General features: G+C 36.3%; 2 protein-coding genes across 3 annotated transcripts; both read left to right on the top strand.

Annotated features, from left to right (window-relative positions):
* The first annotated feature begins 347 nt into the window (after positions 1-347).
* LOC134272839 (TELO2-interacting protein 2-like) lies at positions 348-3,517 on the top strand. 2 transcript variants are annotated; one of them, XM_062755005.1, is made up of 2 exons: positions 348-423; positions 1,871-3,517. In XM_062755005.1, exons 1-2 carry the CDS (start codon positions 421-423, stop codon positions 3,413-3,415), a joined length of 1,548 nt encoding a protein of 515 aa, XP_062610989.1. In that variant the 5' UTR covers positions 348-420; the 3' UTR covers positions 3,416-3,517. The 2 variants fall into 2 exon arrangements, with proteins under 2 accessions (XP_062610989.1, XP_062610990.1); XM_062755006.1 differs by having other exon boundaries at positions 365-416.
* A 2,433-nt stretch (positions 3,518-5,950) lies between these two features.
* LOC134272838 (L-threonine ammonia-lyase-like) lies at positions 5,951-12,726 on the top strand. Its single transcript, XM_062755004.1, has 9 exons — positions 5,951-6,050; positions 6,137-6,282; positions 8,215-8,348; positions 9,126-9,284; positions 10,519-10,586; positions 10,661-10,775; positions 10,880-11,005; positions 12,244-12,345; positions 12,496-12,726. The coding sequence occupies exons 2-9, from the start codon at positions 6,153-6,155 to the stop codon at positions 12,637-12,639; spliced, it is 978 nt and encodes a 325-aa protein (XP_062610988.1). The 5' UTR covers positions 5,951-6,050; positions 6,137-6,152; the 3' UTR covers positions 12,640-12,726.
* The last annotated feature ends 2,679 nt before the right edge of the window (positions 12,727-15,405 follow it).

Raw genomic sequence — 15,405 nt, 5'->3', positions numbered from 1 at the left:
AGCTATGGCAGTAAAACTTATTTGATTCAGTCCTACTTTCTTCAACAGCAGCCTCCGCCATGTTTTGTCGTTGAGTGATGACGTCATAAGAATCATAGTAAATCGTTCGATGAATCCCAATCAACCAAATTAATATTTTGACATAATGTACGCTTCTGCCTTATATTCAATTTATCACGAACAAAAAAAACATTACATGGAGTGTTTTTTATCCATTTATTGCAATTTTTTACTTCCTTGTGCATCATGCAAATTTACTTTCGCTTCGTTTCAAAATTGACTGTGTACGAATTGACTAAATTTTCACCCCTACTTTCACTTTGCGGGACTCGACTGACTGTGTGTGGTGTGTGTGAATCATTTATTTTATCATGATTTATACTGTTAGCGTGTAGTGTATAGTGGTAGGATACATGGTATATGGTCAGTATTTACATACTTGACATGAAATTAATTCTTGTTATTTCAGATGTGCATTTGTGACTTGTAAACATATATATTTTTTTCATTTCCAATGTTTGAAGAGCAAATGAAAGACATTATATTGGTCATGTGTTGATTAATAAATTCATAAGGTCCAGCACAATATCCTTTTAAAGCTTTATAGCTTGATCAAGGTATTTTATGTAGTGAAAATTCAAAAAATATTCTAAAAAAAATAAATACTGTGTGAAAGTCGAATTCTGAGTTGTGTCAGTAAATTCACTCATGCAGGTAAAGTACTCAAGCACAAAGAAATCAGTATAAAAGGATGTCATTTGTGGAGACATTTTTTTATGCTGTCTTTTTTATACCCGAGTATAGATAGAATGTTCTATCGTTAAAATGATAAATGTCCTACGGACCCAGTTTAATGATAGAATGCGTTCCGTGTATTCACAATGTAGCAAAGTAAACACAGGCTATAAGTCATACTAGTGCACTTACTATGAACAAGCAAGAGAGCTCCGAACATAAACATGGCCTGTAAATTTAAAGCAAGAAAAAACGTTGAGAAAATTAGTTGAATTTTCGTCTTTATTTAGACTAAACTTTAGGTTTAAATACTTACGCATCCCCAAAAAGGTTTGTTTTGATTAATTTATAAGTTATTTTCAGTGCAAATCCGTTTGTATCCTTCAAAATCGTTTCGGAGCGATTCTGCAATTTTTTGCTACATTGCGAGTATATGGGTGGTATTCTAACTGTGGTGAGGGCTTGTCCCGAGACACAGTTAGATTATTCTAACTAACCCGAGTACTTTTCATGCACGAGTGAACACACTGACCACAACTCATAATTCAACTTTTAAATTTGATTTTTTAAGATTTTTTTTTATTTTCTTTACATAAAATATTTTTATCAAGGTATTTGTAATATCTTGATAAAGGTGTATAGCTTTATCTAGCTATATCCTTTATCAAGGTATTGTGCTGGACCTGTTCATCAGGTATGCATAGATGGTACAAATTCCCTGTACAATCACTAGATTTATCTACATATCTTGAATTAAATATATAGCTTTACTTACCTTGTTTGCCATTTTTAGTTGGAGGCACGTACTATCAGTAGCTGCATAATTGTAGCTCTCCGAAAAAATATATATTCAATGGCAGACCAGAGAGCTACAGTGCTACCCATTGAAAGAAAAACTTTATATTTATTGCGCACAAAATATTAATGTAAAGTAATAACATTTTGGTCTTAGTCCATGTAGTCTAAAGAAAGTTCAAATTTGTAAAACTGTGTCCTAGGCAGTAGCTGTTCATTACTTGCCTTATCTACTTTTTTCAGTGATGGAATTAATTTCCTGTGCTTTATCATGTTATTAGACAATATTTTCAATGTTTATAAAACTAACTTTAAAGAATAATTTATTTCCATTTTTAAGATTGCACAAACCAGTCCTGACATGTCTTCAGCTAAGAGTTTGCTTGAGAGTCTAGTTTTGGAACATGATTTGGAGAAAACTGTTGGAGCACAGAATGTTTTCTCCAGTTCATCAAACAGCCTGGAGCAGCTAATAAGAGTTATTGTCAACACTCAAGGCAGAGATTTTCTGGAATATTTCAAGATTTTATCAAAATTAATTTTCTTAGCACCGGCAGAATGGATAAAAAACTATGTGTCTGAAGTTTCCAAAATCTCATCAAGTGCCGAGAACCTATTAGAACAGTTAATTTTAAAAGGCTGTGTTCCTTATGTTAGAGATCTTCAACACAGAAAATGTGAAAAGAAAGATTTCTTAAATGTTGCAGAAAAAGCAGAATCTGTTCTTGAATTTTTAAAGTCTTTATTAAGCAAAATGTACCTTGATGAGGAATGTGAAGAAATGAAATCAGTGGTCTCAAAAGCTTTACCTAACCTTCTCATTCTTGTTATTGAACACCAGCATCCAGATCTGTGGACATCAAGTGCATCCTTAGTTTTATCAAAGGAAATGCTTGACAAGGTCAAGGATGTACTAAATGTCAACAACAATGAAGAGCTGCTGCAATACAAAATTTCAAAAAGTCAACTTTCTTCTGTGGTCTTCTTTATTCTTAAACACTTGAATGAGAAACTTAGGCGGGATTCCTGGATGTGCTATCCTTCCCTCAAAGTGGTTTATCAGTGGTGTTTACTTCATACAAAATTTCCAAATATGAGTGAACTTTTCCCAAAGTTTCTTCCCACAGCTCTTTTGTTCATTGATGACCATGAGTTAGAAAACAAAATTTTAGGTGTAACTTGTCTGTATCACATAATGCAGAACACAAGCAGGGAAGAGCTGAGATGGTATGGACAAGCTGATGTTATTTATGAGGCTTTGAAACATCAGCTCTACACCAGGGAGGCTAAACTCATAGATACCCTACACCCAGCTCTGCTTTACATTTTGTCAGTGGTGGAAAAGGATCCACAATACTGCACTGATCCCCAGGGACTCCAAAGAGTACCAACCAAGTACGATGAAATCTTCCACACCATCCTTACAGACGCATATGGAGAACAAAATCTGAGCCTGCGGATTGCTCTAACTGGACATTTGACCTACTTTATAGAGAAACTTGGCCTCCTTACACTTAGACACACAAACCTCCTCTTTAAAGTCATTGAGGAGTACTTAGAAGTCTATGACGGAAAGAGGCACTCAGCTAAACCACAGATTCTTAGATTGCTGAAGTCAGTGATTATAGCTACTTGGCCACGAATGCCTCGTTATGTTGATTTTATTTTGAAAATCTTGGTGAAATTATTAATTGATGTATCTGATAAGGATAAGTACGACTTTGAACTCATTCACAATATTGAGGAATTGAGCACACAGTGTTTGATACTTATAAAGCATGTGAACCTAGAGTATGTGGAAAGGCAGTTACAAAATATAATAAAACTTGATGTACCAGAAGCATGTAAACGAACTTTATCTGATGCATTACAGTTAAGTATGTGATCAGGAACTCTTTGCATAACTGGACAATGAACATAAATTTGTTAGAAATATATGAATCTGATTGACAAACTTTAAAATATTTGAAATAAACTTTTTTTTTCAGCATTTGTTTATTTAGATAGAATGACAGGGGAGCCTAATGGCTTTGTGAACAAATTGCTCAATGGGTAAAGCATCTGACTTGCAGTTCAGGGACCCGTTTTACAAAAGAACTTATAACTAAGACCAAAATTTATTCAGCTTATAACTTTCTTATTTGCATGAAATTTAAAAACTCAATCATCAATATTGCAAAGTTTTACAATCAACTTTAAGTAGAATTTTAGGACTTTGTCGTAAGTTCTCTTTTGTAAAATGGACCCCAGGATCAAATCCTGGTCAGGCCTTTTCAGCTATATTGTATAGTATGTGCTGTGCCCTGGAAGTGACAGGTGAAAACCTGTCAGGAAATAAACTGGATCGGTGTACAGTAACACACAGTTATAATGAAGTGCCAGAAACAGGCAATTTTGCTTCCTTTGAAACATAATTCTTTATATCTGTGAGCTTCACAATATGTTTAAAACCCATGAAAAAATGAAAATCACTTCATTATAAGTGTCAGTTCATTATATATATGTTTGCTATATGCATGCTTTACTGTATTTGGGGATGATGATCATATACAAGTATATGTCATGAATCGGTAAACATATCTAAAACAACACTGTATATAAGAAAGTCTGCATAAATCATTACTAGCTGTTAATCTCATGGATTCCCTGTTTTTATCCTAACATAACCCAAGGTCTTTGTATTGAACAAATAAAAATCTCCCCTACAGAAAAAAAACTGTTCTTGGACTTAGGGGAAACACTGGTTGGTGGGGGGGGGGAGGGGTAGCAGTAATCTGTTCTTGAAAATGTTGAAAGATATATTCTATAATCAACTAGCAAGACTAGAGGTACTGTGAGCACTGGGCTTACTAAATGAAACCCCCCACCCCCTGGGCCTCCCACATGATTATAATTGCAAACAAGATGTGTTTGTGAAACACAGATGCCCTCGTATGGCAACAGCGAAGGTTAAGCTTTTTTAAATGCAGATCAAATATGTTGGTACCTAAAGTAAGGCCTTTTTTTCAAGAAGTACAAATGTGAAATATATAACCCTAGCACCACCTGTTCAAAGGTTATGACCAAGTTTAACGTTTTTAAAAGTAAGACAAACTCTGGGTTCAAGGTCAAAGGGTCAAGGTTGTTGGTTTCTAAAAAAGGCCTTGTCTCATAGATTACGTATGGGGTGTATGACAGCACTGACCCTTACTGTACAAAAGTTATGGCCAAGGTTATAGTTTGTTAAAGCTTTTAAAAAGTAGGTCAAGCTCCAAGGTCAAAGTGTCAAAGATGTTGGTATCCAATGGAGGGTCTTGTCACAAGGATTACATATGCAAAGTATGAAAGCTCTAGCACTTACTGTTTAAAAGTTATGGCCAAGGTTAAAGTTTGTAAAAAGTAGGTCAAACGTCAAGGTCAAAGGTCAAAGTTGTTGATATCCAATGAAAGGATTTCTCACAAGAATTACATATGTGAAGCATGAAAGCCCTACCCCTTACCATTCAAAAGATATGGCCAAGGTTAAAGTTTTTTCGTAAGTATGGAAATCTCCAAGGTCAAAAGTGTTGATTTCAAATGAAAGGTCTTGCCACAAAGAATTGATATTTGAAATTCATAGTATCTATCATTCAAAAATTAGGCCCAAAGTAAAAGTTTGGAATTTTTTGTGTAAAAATGGGTCAAACTCCAAGGTCAACCTTACCCTAACCCTTAAACATAACCCTTCAACAAGAATTACTTTTGCCATAACTTTTGAATGGTGGAAACTAAGACTTTCATATTTCACATATGTATTCTTTGTGACAAGACCTGTCATTGGATACCAACAACTTTGACCTTTTGACCTTGACCTTGGAGGTTTTTGTACTTATGAACAAACTTTAGCCTTGACCATAACTTTTGAACGGTAAGGGTTAGGGCTTTCAATCCCATTCCAAAAAAAAAGAAATGGGGGTGGTTTATTCGTTGACTTTCAAGATGTATATGAATGACTTTTCATACCAATTTTACATATACAACATGTATCTGTGTTTTCCAGGAGAATTCCGTGGTTTCTAGGATGGGGGTGGGGGGTTCCAAGGTCACTTTTACTTGATTAAGAATTGATAATAATGCAAATTGTGAATTTGGCTTGCCATATATGTCTGCTAAATACCCAGGACAGAAATTAAAGGGGAATTTTAAAGAAATAGTGGCGTTTTATATCCCTTCACCAATGATCATTTAAAAATTTGTTGAAATTTTTTTCAGCAATTTATAAATGTAAAGAATTTGAAATCATATGTTCAAAAAAATATGTTTAAAGAACGCACGCCGGACAAAAACAGTCCTAGAAGAATATACATGTACTTTTTGCACTAGCATTTCCCCATAGTTATCAAGTCCTGTTTTCTCTTGGGTTTTGGAAATTAAAAATACGAACTAAACGGTTAAACAAGTAGTTGATTTTAATTAATCTTCTTTTTTCGGAACCTTGAAACCCTTTACAAAGTCCAAATTATAAGTATACGTACGGTGTCTTTACCGGCCAGTGTTTACAGGTGAGTAAGTGCCACTTTGAAATAAACTAGGCATGCTCATTTCTTAGTAATATTTATCTCATATTGTTAAAATGCTATTTGTTCAGGTTTTTAGTGAAAACAATGGAGGATCTGGTACAGAAAACGTTGGAAGCACATTGGCGGATCAAGCAATATGTTTACAAAACACCCCTGATGTTTTCACGCCCACTCAGCAAATTGGCTAGTGACTGCAAAGTAAAAATCAAACTCGGTAAGTACAAAAAAAACTTTATTACAAGCATTAACTGTAAAAACCGACATATTAAATATCGGAGACCCCTATGGAATGATATATAAGGTAATGCATGTACATATATATCTTTGTTTATTTGGGACTACGGAGCGCAAGTTTAATACATTTTAAATAACTCATAAAGTAGGTGAAATATATGGATATAACGAGCAGTATTCAGGCTCAAAAGTTCATTAAACAATATAAAATTGGAGCAGAGCAAACACGGACTTCTAAAACATCAAAGGTGGGATCAGGTGTCATGGAGGAGTGGTCATCCCCTGCCGACCTGTCACACCTTCCGTGTGCTCAGTCCTTATTATCATGATTGGGAAATAATGGATCGAAAAATCATTTGATAGATTACTGTCACCCGCAAATTCAACCTTCACAACATTACAGGTAATGCAGTCTCTTAAAGAGCTGCATGTTTTAATTAAATCAAATGCCCCCAATACACACATGGTACAATGTATACATAAAAATACATGTATTAACTATAATTATTATGATTTTACATAATCATAAACTGCTTCCGGGACTCCCTCGCACCGACGTTTAACTGAAATCAGAAATACAACTGTCGCCCGCGTGGCGCATTGGTAGAGCGCCTGGTCTAGAGTCGCGGTGTAAGGAGTTTATCCTTACGTCGCGGGTTCGAATCCCACTGTGGACGAGACCGTATAAAACAAGGTCTCGTGTCGCAGTAGATGCTGGCTCGAAAAAGATCCCTCACTGCTCAATGGTCCTTAGTGTTGAGTATGGGTCAAATTTAGCAGCTCTCTACCGACAAGGGGTGGCGTCTCAATATGGGTGAAAAATATACATACCGGTATATACATGTACACTGTATAATTATACAACTTATAATATACAGTATGTATACAATTCAATAGTAATAATATACATGTATACACTAAACCCAATTTAAACTGCGCTTATAAAACACCTTCCAAGTTTATAAATTACTTTTCAAGGCAGCTCAGTGGGTAGAGCGCTTGCTCCGTGATGGGGAGGTCGTGAGTTCGAATCTCGGCCGTAACTAACCTAAGTCGATTAAAATGGGTAGCATTTTCGCCTTGCGCTCTTCACTTGAAGTGAAAGTTGCAAGTTCTTCGGTTGAGACCTTTAAAAAACCGAGGTCCCGTGACACGACAGGCGGTTGCTGCGGTTTGCACAATAGAGATCCCTCACTGTTCAATGGTCCTCAGTGCCGAGTATAGCTGCAGATCTGTAGCGTTATGGTTTTATATATTTGTCTTTGACCATAACGCTACAGATCCCGTAGTGCAAAAAAAGTGCAATTTACGGCGCAATATTTTTTGCGCTCTTTTGGGGAGAATTTCTCCACTTTCTAGCTTTGGTCAATCAACTACCTTTCACTCCCTAATTCTAGACACATTCTGTAGCCAATATGTATAGTTTATCCACCTCCCAACCATTTATAGTTGTCTCTACAGGCAATAAACTCGCTGCATGGATATGAATTTTCAGTAATCTAACAAGCGAGTTTATCACTTGTAGAGACGACTATAAAGGGTTGGGAGATGGATAAAATATACAGATTGATTAAATTATGTGTCTAGAATTGTTGAAAGGTAGTTGATTGAACGATGCTGGAAAGTGGAGAAATTCTCCCCAAAAGAGCGCAAAAAATATTGCGCCGTAAATTGCACCTTTTTTGCACTACGGGATCTGTAGCGTTATGGTCAAAGACAAAATTTAATATATAAAACCTTAACGCTACAGATCTGCAGCTATGCCGAGTATAGGTCAAAATTTGAAGCCCTTCACCGCCACCGGTATACATGTATGGTAATGTCTCTACACGAGTGAAAAATTCTCAAATGGGGCTTATATAGCAATATACAATCAATCAATCCAAGCTCAATTCTTTCTTAATTTTTTCAGAAACTGAACAATTGACGGGGTCATTCAAAATACGTGGTGCTTTTAACAAGTTGTTGAAGATGTCGTCTGATAGTGACACAGTCAAGGAAAGAGGGATAATCACAGCATCCTCTGGAAACCATGGAATGGCCTGTGTAATTATCTTGCAATTATTTGTAATGACAGAACAAAATTATGGTTCATTGAGATAGAGCCTTTCCCCCCTCGACGCTCGTCATTATGGTCAGGCACGTAACATCGTTTTTGAGAGTGGGGGGCCAGCCAGACAAAAATTTTTTTTCTTACTTACCTGGAAAAGTTGACAAGCAAAAAAAAAAAACAACACACATTGCACATTGCCCAAAATCGTAAATCCTATTTCGTTGGGGGGGGGGGGGGGGGTTAGAGGGTTAGAGGGCAACTTTTTTCAAATGCCGACATCTTTCAGTACCAATTTTTTTGCATACAATACTGCATTTCCTATATTACTTTACCATAGTATTACCTGGGGGCCAGGTCTTTCAATGAACATTTTCAATAAAAGTAAAAGTAAAGTTGGGGAAAAAGTGGGGGGGCGGCAGTCCCCCCCCCCCGCCCCCCCCCCCCTTGTTGCTACGTGCCTGATGTCAAGAAAATTATTCAAACACACAGTGAGTGAGGGGACAGAGCGCGACCTACCCCATATAAATATATGTGCTTTAATTATGAAACAGCTATATTCCTTATATTCATGGACCGAATTCAAGACCTCTTTCCCCTGAGATTCTCTTTGAAAAAAAAATGAATTCAAACGTCATCACTATTTATGTATAGCCAAGGGTTGCTTTTCGCTGCTCCTCCCATTTCATGGAGAGGAAGCTGAGGAGCGGATCCTCGCCTTTTTTATAGCTGTAAAAAAGATGTAGATGAAGGAAGTTCATTTAAATTTAAAGGTTGAGGCGGGGATGAAACTGGGAATTCCAATCACAGTATACTGTTATAAGGATGTTAGCGAACATAAAAGGACTGCCTTACAAGATAGAGGAGTGCGTGTCGTGCTGCACGGGAATGATTGTGTGGAAGCCGAAAACGAGGCTAGATCAAGCGCTGAAGTAATTATGTTCCCCAAACGAAGTTGGGGAACATATTGTTTTTACTCTGTTTCTTATTATTATTATTATTATTATTATTATTTTTCTTCTTCCTGGGAAAATTTTGTCCACGAGTGATCTTGTAAACTACACATCCGACTAAGGTAAAATGTTTTTAGGGTCAGTAGACATGTTATGTAGATTTGCCGAACGAAGGTCATTTTGCGCGCACGTGCTTGCAAGAGCGCGCACGTGCAACACGAAAAATGACCAATATAATGGATATTGCTGTAACTTTTCTTTTTCTTGATGAATTTTTTTGAAACTCATATTGTAAGGATACATTAGTAGTATAGACAAGATGGCATGGTAAAAATAGCAAGATCTCACGCGCATGCACGTGCGCTTCGCTCTTGTTTCTTGTCATAATCTTTTGAAATTTTGAACATAGTCCTACATTATGAAGATCTACAGCATGATATATAAAAATTTTCATGAAAGCATGCGCATGCGCGCGTGCTGCAATCTGATTGGCTGAAAATTTAAATGGCTATATCTCCTTTGTTTTTTGACGAAATGCTTTGAAATTTAAAACATAGTCATGCATTAGGATATCTTAAAATATGACATAGAAAAAAATGATGAAATCACGCGCATGCACGTGTGCTGCAATCTGATTGGCTAAAACTTTATATGGCTATAACTCCCTTGTTTTTCAACCAAACTGGATGGGATTTAGAACATAGATAGATGTAAGGGACTCCTAAAAGAAGGTAGGGTCATCATGCACGTGCATGCACGTGCACGCACGTGCGTGCATTTGGAACGAGTATTAGTAAAAATACACTTGAATAAGTGATTTTTATTCCTTTTGACTGAATGATTTAATATATAGTATATTAAAATATAGAGAGAGTGTAGACAAGATGATATGGTCATAACGCACATGCATTCACATGCGCTCGGGTGCAATGCTAAAATTTGAATATAATTGGTATCCTTTTGGGAAAACGTTGTTAAAGTAAAAAATGCACAGAGTTTGTCTTATTTAATGAAGCTTACAGGGAATATGGCACCAAAAGGGAGTTGGGGAGCGTTTGGGGAACATCTGTAACGGTTCCCGTTACAATTAGCACTAGTTATTTTTAGAATGATCACATATTTAAAATAACTGTATAGGTGTATACAACGAATATAGTTTAGAGATAAAAAAAAAAATGTTTTTGTTTTATTATTGATATTTTCTCCTCTCCAGAGGCAAAATACAGAATACGTCTCTCCATACAACGATCTTGACATCATTGCAGGGCAAGGAACTATCGGGTGAGTTGATCATCTTATCGTTGTATGTGTATATTATGAACGTTTTATTAGTTGGAAGTCATGATTAATTGCAGAATAGAAATTCTGGAGGACTTTTCTGATGTGGACAGCGTTTTGGTCCCAGTTGGGGGAGGAGGATTAATAGCTGGAATAGCCAGGTACATCAAGCAAGTAAAGCCATCTGTTGAGGTAATCTTAAATTGAAACAATTTTATAACGTATATATACTAAACATAATTTATATATCTTCTTGCTCTTGATAATACTTTCTACTTTTTTTGGTTGTTATTCAGATCATCGGGTGTCAGCCACAGAACTCCAAGGTAATGTATGAGAGTGTGAAGGCAGGGAGGATCGTGTTCGAGGAATCATTGGACACTCTTTCTGAAGGCACGGCAGGGGGAGTGGAGGAAAACTCGGTAGGATTTTAGTAATAAAATTATGAGCATTGAGCGGTGATTATTGTGTACTATACGGTGTTACAAATCACACGGGTACTATACTGCCTAATGATGCTTCAGTGATACTAGCTGCAGAACTGTAGCGTTATGGTTTTATGCATTAGTCTTTGACCATAACGCTACAGATCCCGTTATGCAAAAAGGTGCAATTTACGGCGCAAGATTTTTGCGGGGAGAATTTCTCCACTTTCCACCATTGGTCAATCAACTACCTTTCACTCCCGAATTCGAGACACATTCTTTAACCAATCTGTATATTTCAAAAAAATTTTGAAAGTCGTCTCTACAGGCGATAAACTCGCTCGAAGTGAATTTTCAGCAATCCAACATACAATTCTAATCAAACGAGTTTATCACTAGTAGAGACGACCTTCAAGTGTTGGAAGGTGGATAAAATATACAGATTGGTGAAAGAATGTGTCTAGAATTAGGGAGTGAAAGGTAGTTGATTGACCAATTGTGATGTGGAGAAATTCTCCCCAAAAGTGCGCAAAAAATCTTGCGCCGTAAATTGCACCTTTTTTGCATTACGGGATCTGTAGCATTATGGTCAAAGACTAATAAATAAAACCATAACGCTACAGTTCTGCAGCTATACAGTGATACTAGCTTCTTAAAAGCTATCTTGGTAACAGGTTATCATTGTGAGGTACAATTAGACATAATGTTTAATATGCAATTTGAGGAATAAAATGTGTGTGTTTTCGAAATGTGTGTGTCGAATCTGAAGGATGGGGGACTTAACTCACCTGAAAACAACTTGACAAGCAAAAAAAAAAAAAAAAAAAAAATGTCAAAACTCGAAAATCTTGGTGGGAATAATAATGGGGGGTTGGGGTGGGGGTGGTTAGATTCCAACTTCTTTTATTACCAAACTTTTACTCAAACTCTGTATTACTCTTGTATTACCCTTATTTGACAACACTGCAAAGAAAAGTGGGGGGGGGGGGGCAACTGGACTTTCAATGAACATTTCCTATAGAAAAATTTAATACATGTATGTCTGGAAAAAAGGGAGGGCAAGCACCCTAACCTCCCCCCCCCCCCCCACACACACACACACGCACATACCCGATTCTACGTGCCTGTTGAAAAACAAAATAAATTGTACCTCTTCCTGTAAATATTCTGTATATGTTACCAATATATTTATGGTTTTGGGGGTTTAGCTCCATTTTTAAAAAAAAAAATTTCAGATAACATTCCCATTGTGTAATCAATATATTGATGACTGGATAATGGTCACAGAAGAAGAAATAGGAAAAGCTATTGTGTACATGTTACAGCACCATCAAAAGGTATAATAGTTCGTAATTTTTTTATACGTTAACACAGATTGACGTACGATCTTACTGAATTTTACTTTTCAATGTAGCATATTTTTAGAAACAGTTCATGTATTTATGTACATGTTTATTTCATTCTAACTTTATGAACTCTCCGTACAGGTGTTTGAGGGGGCAGCTGGCATGACTCTGGGTGCCTTTATGAAGAATCCTGGAAGATTTATGGGGAAGCATGTGGCTATAGTCGCCTGTGGTGCAAATATTGGAATAAATACTCTGAAACAATTGATATCTATGTATACATAGGCAGAAAAAAATTGCAGTTTACATGTACAAACATATCTACAAAAATTCTGAATCATATTGGAAGTACACTACTTGAGTACCTGTAACGTGTATCAGCAATATTGTGCGAGTTGGAGTACAAAAGAATTGAGCTAATTGCAACGCAAAGAGTATAGCTACTCAGTAACATAAATTACATTGCCTTCTCATATTCATTGTGATTGATAGGTATAAACGGTGTATTAGAGCAATCTAAACCCCAACCCCCCCCCCCCCTAAATGTTATTATCTGATTTGTAACCGAAAAAATGCTTAATCTTTTTCATTCATTATGTACATTCATTATATTTATCCAGATTCGTGTAAATTTATAATAAAGATTTCAGTCAATTGCTCCATTTCTTTTTATGCAACCATGACATATGTGTAAATATTGTACAAAATTTATGGACGTGAAAGTAAGTGCAATTTTATCACGTAATTTATCTTTTTTAATTAAAAAAAAAAATCGGACCTGTGTTTAATTTTTTACGATATATGCGGCCGTCTTACATGTATTAAAACTATATATAAAATTTAAATCCGCTCTTGGCAGAAAAAAAAATATCTAAAATGTACATCACATTTATTAGACCAGTTGTTGAATATGCTTCCGTAGTATGGGACGACTGTACTTAATCTGATATCAGACGCGGATCCAGGATTTTTTTTTAGAGAGAGAGGGGGTTCACCCCAGTTCCCAAAATATTTCTTGACAAGCAAAAAAAAAACAACAACAAACAAACAAACAAAAACTGGGGGGGGGGGGGGGGTAGTCGTTGACTTTCAAAGTTTCATACCTAGGATTTTTATACCAACTTAACACAGACCCTCGTTTTCAAGGAAGCATTCGCGTTTTCTGGGAGGGGGTTTCCATTGTAACTTACTCTGCAAATTCCGGGGGGGGGGGCTCTAGATCCGTGCATGGATATGGATAGCCTATGTATAAAAGGTTCCGTTAAGTGCCGTAAGAATAGTCACAGGTTTACCAATTTTAGCATTGAAGAATCTCTCTATACTTAGAGGTAGGATGGGAACCTCTAGACAAACTCCGGCATACTACTTAGTTAATAACCATGTTCAATATTCCCACAACTTAAATAATAATTCCCTCTTGAATAAAAAAAAATGTTTCATTAAATAATACACGAAACTGAGAAAATTATAAGGTTCCAATCACCGAACAAGAACTTTGCAAAAATCTTTTATACCCGACACTATTCAAAAATGGAACTCATTGAAATCAGAAGTCAGAGAAGCAATTATTCTCCTAATACTTTTAGATGGTTAAAAAAACGATAAATATATTTCACTTTTCTGAACCACAGGTGCTTGAGGACAGGACACGCCCCCCCCCCCCCACCAAAATAGACCCCCGGGTCTAATAGACTTTTTTTCACATAAATTATATATGGATTACACTTTTGTGATATAATCTATCCTATCAATTCAAAAAATTTGCCTAAACTAACATTTTTAGCTCTTCTGAGCCAAAGGCTCAAAGAGCTAATGCTATGGCCATTTGTGCGGTTTGCGGTGTGGGGTGTGCGTAAACTTTTTAGAATATGGGCCATAACTCAAGAACCCCTTGGCCAATCAGTACCAAATTTGTCACAGGGTATCCTTGGCCCAAGGGCTACCATTTGTACTAAAATAAGGGTTGGGACCCTTAAACAAGGGGAGATAATCAGGAAAACAAAACCAAAAGTACTGGTTGCTAAAAAATCTTCTCCATAACCACCAGGCAGATTTTCACCAACTTACATACAAGGATCAGGATATGTCGAAGATTAAAATTTGCACGGGGAATTACCCTGGGGCAAAGGGCGTGGTCTCAAGGTCACTTCAAAGTTGACCTAAATTTACAATTAATAAAAACGTGTATATTTTGCTTACTATAAGGACTAGGATCATCAAATCTTGTAAGTTGATGCATCTTATGACTTCACATCATGTTAACTCAAAAGTAGGTCACGGTGACCTACTTTTAAATTTTGCGGGGATTTGTTTTCTAATTGATTTGAAGGCATATTTTGGACACTTTAAGGCCTATGATTATCAAACTTTGTCAGTTGATGCATCTTGGGTCCTCAAACAATGTCAACTTAAAAGTAGATCACCGTGACCTACTTTTTGAACTTTATGACTTACCCTTTTAAAAACATTAAATCCCATTATTTCAGACACTGGGAGGTTAAGAATCATCAAATCTTATACTTTGATGCATCTTGGGACCTTAAAACATATTTATGAAAAAGTAGGTCACTGTGACCTACTTTTTGAATTTTGTTGACATTTGTTTTCAAATTGTTTAAAACGCATATTTTGATTACCTTCAGACCTACGATCATCAAACTTGGTCAGTAGATGCATCTTGGGTCTTTGAAAAATGTCGACCTAAATGTAGGTCACGATGACCTACTTTCGACATTTTATGGCTATATTTAAGTATCTTAGGTATTTATTGGCTTAGAATCATCAAACTTTGTGAGTTGATGCATCTTGGGTTTTCGGAGAGTGATGACCAAAAAGTAGGTCACGGTGACCTACTTTTGACATTTTGTGGCTATAATTAAGTATCTCTGGTACTTATTGACCTAAAATCATCAAACTTTGTCAGTTTAGGCATCTTGGGTTTTCGGAGATTGTCGACCAAAAAGTAGGTCACAGTGACCTACTTTTGACATTTTATGGCTATATTTAATTATATCTGGTACTTATTGGCTTGGAATCATCAAACTTTGTCAG

The sequence above is a fragment of the Saccostrea cucullata genome, unplaced genomic scaffold, assembly GCF_032062105.1.
Source record: "Saccostrea cucullata isolate Sc308-1 unplaced genomic scaffold, CSIRO_AGI_Scuc_v1 ctg8026, whole genome shotgun sequence".
NCBI lineage: Eukaryota > Metazoa > Mollusca > Bivalvia > Ostreida > Ostreidae > Saccostrea > Saccostrea cuccullata.
This window is presented reverse-complemented; position numbering and strand designations above follow the sequence as displayed.

What these genes read in the sequence shown, in the direction of transcription:
- LOC134272838 (XM_062755004.1), top strand. Translation starts at nt 6,153, where the DNA reads ATGGAGGATCTGGTACAGAAAACGTTGGAAGCACATTGGCGGATCAAG. An exon ending in CAAAGTAAAAATCAAACTCG is followed by an intron (nt 6,283 to 8,214) that starts GTAAGTACAAAA and finishes TAATTTTTTCAG; the next exon opens with AAACTGAACAATTGACGGGG. An exon ending in AAGTAAAGCCATCTGTTGAG is followed by an intron (nt 10,776 to 10,879) that starts GTAATCTTAAAT and finishes GTTGTTATTCAG; the next exon opens with ATCATCGGGTGTCAGCCACA.